This window comes from Triticum aestivum, chromosome 4A (assembly GCF_018294505.1).
Source record: "Triticum aestivum cultivar Chinese Spring chromosome 4A, IWGSC CS RefSeq v2.1, whole genome shotgun sequence".
Lineage (NCBI taxonomy): Eukaryota > Viridiplantae > Streptophyta > Magnoliopsida > Poales > Poaceae > Triticum > Triticum aestivum.
This window is the reverse complement of record NC_057803.1, coordinates 5,661,791-5,669,116: the sequence shown is the minus strand read 5'-3', so window position 1 is coordinate 5,669,116 and position 7,326 is coordinate 5,661,791. Positions and strand designations below refer to the sequence as shown.

At 43.0% G+C, this 7,326-nt stretch overlaps 1 protein-coding gene across 1 annotated transcript; it reads right to left on the bottom strand.

Moving 5' to 3' along the window:
* Positions 1-2,305: 2,305 nt before the first annotated feature.
* On the bottom strand, positions 2,306-3,604 carry LOC123081544 (protein LURP-one-related 6). The gene is made up of 4 exons (XM_044504109.1): positions 3,533-3,604; positions 3,178-3,426; positions 2,848-3,093; positions 2,306-2,740 (listed from the first exon to the last, which is right to left on the bottom strand). The coding sequence occupies exons 2-4, from the start codon at positions 3,409-3,411 to the stop codon at positions 2,609-2,611; spliced, it is 612 nt and encodes a 203-aa protein (XP_044360044.1). The 5' UTR covers positions 3,412-3,426; positions 3,533-3,604; the 3' UTR covers positions 2,306-2,608.
* Positions 3,605-7,326: the final 3,722 nt, after the last annotated feature.

The window sequence follows — 7,326 nt, the reverse complement described above, 5'->3', positions numbered from 1 at the left end:
GGCGATCATCTACAACAGCACTGCCACCGTGGGAGCCTAGGCACAACTGGCCACTGCTTGTGTGTTTCACCACTAGACTGGGACAAGGGCCACCAACCCACCTCGCCAAACCGCGAGAGCCACCGAGAGGAATCATGCACGCTCATCACCGTCGCTGACACGATCTAATCCGAAGTCAAAGCCACCAGATCGCTGGTGCAGATCCACCTTGGACAGGGACACCGCCATGCCGTGTCATCGCGGGAGGTCTGGGCTTCACCTGTCACCACCTTTCCAGGGCCGCCACCCTGGGTCGCCACAACCACGAAGTCCTTCACGTTATCGCATCACCCACGCAGGCACCCCACGCCAGCGATCCGTTGTGCCGCGGCACCCTGTGCCGTGCCCAGGCCCGAGGAGGCCGGCCCGTGCTGCCCCATCGCAAGGGGAAGAAGACGCCCCGCCAGTGTCGGCGCCTGTCGGGCTTCACCCAGCCGTGCCCTTGGGTGGCGGCGAGGGAGGGAGGGTAGGAGAAGGCGATCGGTGAAGCAGATCAAAGGCCCCTCCCCGTCGCCTCGTGGGGGCGGCACGGGAGGGGTTGGGTCAATGGCTGTTTTGTATTGATATTTTTTTGAATTATGTACCTTTTAAAGTAAATCTAACGGCCTTAATTATTGTAGCTTAATTTCCATTCGAAAGTTGCTTACCACATATACCATGTGATAAGGTACGGGGGTGATTGGGGGTTGTTTGTATACGATTATAAGTACTACTCCCTTCGTCCAAAAAAATTGTCATAGGCTTGTCCCTCAAACAGATGTATCTTGGTGCTAGATACATCCATTTGAGGGACAAGATTTTTCGGACGGAGGAAGTATGTGATAGAGAAGAAGGAATCATCTTGTATGCATGAACTTACACCAGCTCGTGGAGTTTGTAGTGAAGGATTTGACGTTGGTCGTAGATTTTTGAGCTGCCCATATGATGTTAGTGAATCAGTCCATTAAATACAATTTGTTGTCTTTATGTTGCTGGCCATTTGTTTTGTGAAATGTTTTACCGATTCTAATTGAGTCGCCATATGAATTTGGTAGCTATATTCTTGTGGATATTTGGGGTGGGTGGATGAAGACAGGGGGCAACAAGTATTGTGATCCATAAGGCTGCCGACGACAATATGAAGCTGGAAAGGGCACAAATTGATAACGAGCATCATATATATAGGATGAAGAAAGATAAAGCCCATATGTCGGAGTCAACAAATTGAAAGAATGGAGAGAAGGGCTTTAGTCGTAGTGTCACCGGTATGCTCATGGCAATTATCTATGTGTGGCATTTATCATTAGGGGTTTTATCTGCGAGGTTGGTCATATGAGTTAAATGGATCAATGGATTATGTTATAAATATGTCGGTTTGTACTGAAATATATTATGTGTTTGGCCTGATGAAACTCGAGCAATGGCTACTGCAGCTGCTTCCATTTATGGTGATATTTTGTCGCAATGTGTGTAATGAAAGATGTTATAGTTTGTGATTTCTGATGCAAATTTGTCAATTTGTGACCGGAAATTAAACATGAGCATGTAAACATGATGTGTGAGTGCAAGTGGCAGTGTTGACACTATGTGATTGCAAAATGAAAAAGATCATGACAGGAAAAAAATGGGTTGCTGGCATTCGAATCCAAAACCTAGGCTAAAACTTTCCTTGTCTTCTCCTACCCATATCAAATCAAATCGAATCAAATCTTATTAAAACCACCTCACCTAAATCAAAAGTTGCCTTCCCTACACGTAGTCAAATCAATTCAAATCTTACCAAGGTATGTAATACGATGGGTGTAAGATTTATGGCGGACATGATTTATGTTGAACCAATAGAATATGTATGTCATCATTGCAACCCACGAGCAATTAGCTAGTGGGCAGGAAAGGTCACCAATACTTTTTCCCCATGGCGATCTATGTTGCGCTTAGCTCTTGGCAACACAAGCCTTGTTGCAATCCTCGTGGAACAGTTATTTTTTATACGACTGTGACATCAACTAAATCCCCAAATTCCCTTCTTTGCAACAATGGTTGGGTTGTGCGTCAGGCTTTGCAATACAAGCCTTGTTGCCGAACTATTTTTTATGACTACAAACTAATCTTCAAGTCCCCTTCTTTGCAGCAAGGTTTAGGTTCGTGTTGTGCTCAGCGCTTTGCAATATGAGCCTTGTTGAACCAATAGAATATGTATGCCATCATTGCTACGCACGAACAATTAGCTAGTGAACAGAAAAGGTCATCGGTACTTTTGCCCCATGGCGGACAGTATTAAAGTCACCTCCAATGAACATCGAGGCAGGATCATGGCAGCAAACCCCAGCCAACTCAGTCTAGGGCATAGGCAAACACGTGGAGCGTGTTCGCAAGATACGCAACACTATACACATACCATTTGCTTGTTCAACAAACCCAACCTTAATTTACACCAATTTACAGTAATTTCACCTCCAGACTACCATTGAGAAGGAGCAAATATAGCGGCCCAGCAAATAATCAATCAAGATAATTAAACAAATTGGCAATACAATCTTATCGGTCCCATGGCTAAATGTGATGAGCTCATTGCTCCCACTTTGTAGCATTAACACCTTGTGGATTCCCCATTCATGTTGTCGAGGATGGCAATTACGCCAATCACAAAGGCCTGGTCATAGCCCGGCTGCACCACCACATGGTAGAAGTCCCGGCCGGCCATCATCCCCTTCACTCCAATCTAGTTCACACGTTATTAGAAAATCAAAACTCATAATTTGTACAGTAATTGAGTTGAACTGAACTCATGACTCAACTCCTTTGACTTATCACGTGATAGAACTTTACCTGTGCTACGACGTGGCCTGTGCGGCTCTTGACGGCGCAAGCCCTGTGGGCGAAGGATCCCGTGACCTCGTAGTCCCAGTGCCGCTTCCTCCCCTTGGGTTCGACGGTGACCCGGACGTCGCCCGCCGCGCAGCTGAGCACCGGCTTCGGGTCCTGCAAGCTGAACACCGGCTTGCTCGGCTCGCCGTAGTCCATGAGGTACCCTTTCCACCGGTTGTGAACGCTCAGCGCTTGGACGACTCCTCCCTGTGACACCGGCCAAATCGGTTGAAACACGCAGAGATGGCACATGGACTAGCTCGAGCTCGACCTACGAACTCGGTAACTCACCTTCTTGTGGATGAAGAGGATGGCGGTGCCGTCGCCGTCCCTGACGACGAGCTGCCCGCTGGCGCCGATGATCCCGCAGCCGTCGACGCTGAAGACTACCCTCTGCTCGCGGTCGGTGACGACGAAGCCGCCTCCGGTGACGGCGGGGGGACGGCGGCGGACCAGGAGCACGGCCTGCAGGGAGCTGCAGAAGATCTTGCTGACAACCGGGGTGAGAAGCGTGTGCGCACCCATTGATAGATCGATAGCCTGCGCACGTGTTGAAGTCGGGACAATGCATCAAGGAGGGAATAAATAGAGCGATTTTGAGTGTGGAAGTGTCCCATGACTCCTCATGTCGCGTCTGGCTACCCACCTGCCTAATCGATCGGCGCTGTACGTACGTGATTATCGCGAACCACGCGATTCCACGAAGCTTAGCGGCCGAAGCAATGCGTGACAAAGCCTAGCTAGCTAGTATATATACGCAGGACCACAGGAGATGGATTGATCGCCGGAAGAATCTTTGAATTCCTTTGCTTCCGGCCACCAAATTGCAGCTTTGTGTTTATGCCTTTGCCTTTTTGAGGTGTTTACGTCCAGCTAAACACAAGGATTATACCTAATTGCGGGCCTAATCACGCGCCCAAACGTGTTAAACTTTATGAATACCCGTATACGGCTTCCCGCGCGTGTGTCCATCTATGCTCTCGCATATGTGGCTTGATTTAATTGAAATAAAATAAGGTCCGATCCCACCCCTTTAAAATCAGGAGGGGAGATGATTACTGATTAGATTAGAAAGAAAAAAAATAAAAAAGACAGTCGTACGATGAAGTGGAAACACGGATGAGAGCATGAAGAGGGAGCAAGCAAGCCGGATCCTATATGACAACGCTTACCGCCTCCTTGCCGAGAAAAGAATGCATGCATGCACATGCATGTTGGAACATGGAAGTGAGAAAGTAAGAAAGATAACCCAGCTTATCATTGCCCGGTGAGTGTTCTGATTTTATTTCGTTTCCGTCGTCAAGCACAGAGCATTAATCATGGGGCGAGCAAAATTCCATATAAGTTACTCTCTAGGCAGGTAGCACAAGTAAAGAGTACACAGAGAAAGGCAAGGAGGCGCCTTTCACTCCTCCTACCGTTGTTGCCTGGTCGTGACGTGGATGATCGGTGATGCCTAGGGGATGCCGGGGCAGCGGTACTGGATGGTGGCTTCACAATTGGCTTTCTGGCAGACTCCACCTCTTGGTCGTGTGGACGGAAAGGGGTGTAGTGATGGGAGGCTCTGGTTTGCTCTTGCAGTGCGCAGATCTGGTGTGGATGAGCTAGCCCTCGTTGTGGTGGTGATCGAAACTCCTCTTGGTGATGTAGGCGAGCTTCCGAGCGAAAGCTTTGCATTTCTGGCGCCGACAACGGCGGCACCTATGGGTGTGCTTGCTTCCTGAAACGTCGTCGTGCCACTTGTTCCTGTCTCGGTGCTCCAGGTAAAAGCCAATGTCTATGCTCGGACTCGGCAGGTCGCGTTGTCACCCTCTCCGGGGTGTTATCGTGGAGCTCAGGATTCTTTGGTCGAACCTCGACGAGGTGTTAGGCCTGTTTTAGACTCAAGTTGTATCTTTTGATTGGCTTTGTACGAGAGTCTTTCTCATCATATTGTATCGTTCGGGTGTGAACTATGTTTTATTGCTTTGATAAGGGTATACAAAGAATGATGAGTGATCAAGTTCGCTGGACTGGGCGGGCTTCTTGTTTCCAGGGTTCCAATGAGCACGGTTTGCCGTGAGCCATGTGACACCGCAAGGACTATATCAACTGTCTCGCCTGAAGCTTTCCCCTGCAACTACAATACTAGGCCAGCCTTTTTCATGCGTTCCTTCGCACACACGCTGTCGCTCGCGTTTGCTTCCTTCTCTCGGTTGCGTTGCATCTTTTCAATTTCTTTTTCGTTTTTTTCTCTGTTTCTTCGTGGGTTTCTTTGGTTTTCCTTTGTTTTGCAACGCTTTCTTCATATTGTATTCCCGCTTTTACAGGTTTCTTTCTCTTTTCTTTTCATTTCTCTTTTGTCCATTCTCTGATTTTTTTCTATTATATTTTCTTTGCCTTTCTTCGGTTTATGTTTCTTTCTTAGTTTTCATCAGTTTACTTCATTTTTCCTTCGTTTTCTTTTCTTTTAATTTTTTTTCTCATGGTTTTTCTTTGGATTTTCCATTTTTCTTCGTTGTTCGGGTGTTTCTTTCTTCCGTTTCTTCGGCTTATCACCGATTTTTTTTTGCTTCTTTCTTTTTTTTCTTCAACACATGTCTACATTTTTCATATACATTTGCAAATTTTAGGTAAACATTAGGAAAATTTATTTGACACATGTTTAACATTTTTCTAATATGTGATTAACCTTTTTAGAATATGTTTGAAGACTAGATTTTTCATCCACATTGTACATTTTCAATATATGTCAGGAACATTATTTTAATACATTTTTAACTTTTTTGAAATATATGATTGACATTTTTTCTACACGATCAACATTTTTTAAAATTTATGTTTTTATGTACAGTTTTTAAATACACGTTCTACATTTTTCCTATACATTGGGAACATTTTCTGTGCACATATAACATTTTTTAAATAGATGATGAGAAGTTTTTCAAATTTTGTGTTTGATGACTACTTTACCATACACATTGTACATACTTGATATTAGGAACATTTTTATACATAGTTTACATTTCTTAATAATATGATTAACATTTTTTGATATAGGATCAACATTTAAAAAATCATCTTCAATTACTTGATACGCACTTTACATTTGGTATACGCAAGGAACATATTTTTTGTACACATTTAACTTTTTTTAATAGATGATTAACATTTTTTCAACTGCTAGGTGAACTTTTTTAAATACATGATCGACTTTTCTCATACACATTTGTTTGTATATACACGAGAAACCTTTTTTATAAACATTTAAGATTTTAGAACTGCTAGATTAACATTTCCCAAATGTCTTATGTAGAGTGTCTATTATTAATATATATTTTTAGAATATTTGGAAGTATAAAAAAACGTGCAAAAGAAACAGAAAACGAGGTTGTGACCTCCCGCAAGCTAGGCTGGCCCTGTCTCGCGCTCTCTATGTCAAGCGAGACATAGGCACGCCGGTGTGGCGTGGCCATACAGGGCTACAACGGTTGCAATGTCGTGACCTAGGCCGAACGGGCCACGAAATAAGGGTTCCTGTACGGCGTATACCAGCCCATTTCGGGGTTTCACCCCCAACCGGTGTTGGGAATGTTCTAGAACCTTCCCTGAACCGGGTTTTTCTTTTTTTTTCTTTTTTCTTTTTCTTTTCTGTTTTGTTTTCGTTTTTTATTTACTTATATGTTTTCATTTTTACTGTTTTTTTTTCAATTTCCTAAGATCTATTAATTTGTGATTTATTTTTTAAGTCGTTAACTTTTTTTTGGAATGATGAACATTTTTTCAAAACCGTGGTTTTATTTTTACTAATGCGTGTACATTCTCCAAAATCATGAACATTTTTTTGTAACCATGAACACTTTCTATAACTCAAGAACATTTTTTCGAAATTGTGAACTTTTTCCTAAATTTTTGAACATTTGGTAGAAATTTGTGAACAGTCTCTTAAGTCGTGAACATGTTTTTGAATTCATGAACATTTTTTCTAAATAATGAACATTTTAAAATTATAGACTAAATTTTCAAAATCTTGTACATTTGTTTTTCCCAAAATTGTGAACATTTTTTGAATTTGTGATTTTTTTAATCGTGAACATTTTGTTTCAAATTTGTGAACAGTTTTCAAATTAGTGAACATATTTTTGAATCGTGAACATTTCTTTTCAAATGCATGATCTTTTCGAATTAGCGAACATTTTCTTGAATCACGAACATTTCTTGAATTAGCGAACATTTTTCTCAAATTAGTGAATATTTTGAGAATTAGTAAACATTTTTTTGTATCGAGAATATTTTTTTTTCAAATTTACGAACATTTTTTGAATTAGTGAACATTTTTTTTTTCAAATTCGTGAACATTTCTTCGCCTGCATGGGCCTTGCCCAACAACCCTCCCTGCCTCCCGTCGCTGGCTTGTTGGCTCCCGTACAACTCGCTCGTTTTTTAACCGGTATTTTGATA

Excerpts from the sequence above, each read along its gene's own strand:
- LOC123081544 (XM_044504109.1), bottom strand. The coding sequence starts at position 3,411 with ATGGGTGCGCACACGCTTCTCACCCCGGTTGTCAGCAAGATCTTCTGC. Across the intron at positions 3,094-3,177 it reads TCCTCTTCATCCACAAGAAG|GGAGGAGTCGTCCAAGCGCT; the intron begins GTGAGTTACCGA and ends CCGGTGTCACAG. Across the intron at positions 2,741-2,847 it reads CAGGCCACGTCGTAGCACAG|ATTGGAGTGAAGGGGATGAT; the intron begins GTAAAGTTCTAT and ends CGTGTGAACTAG.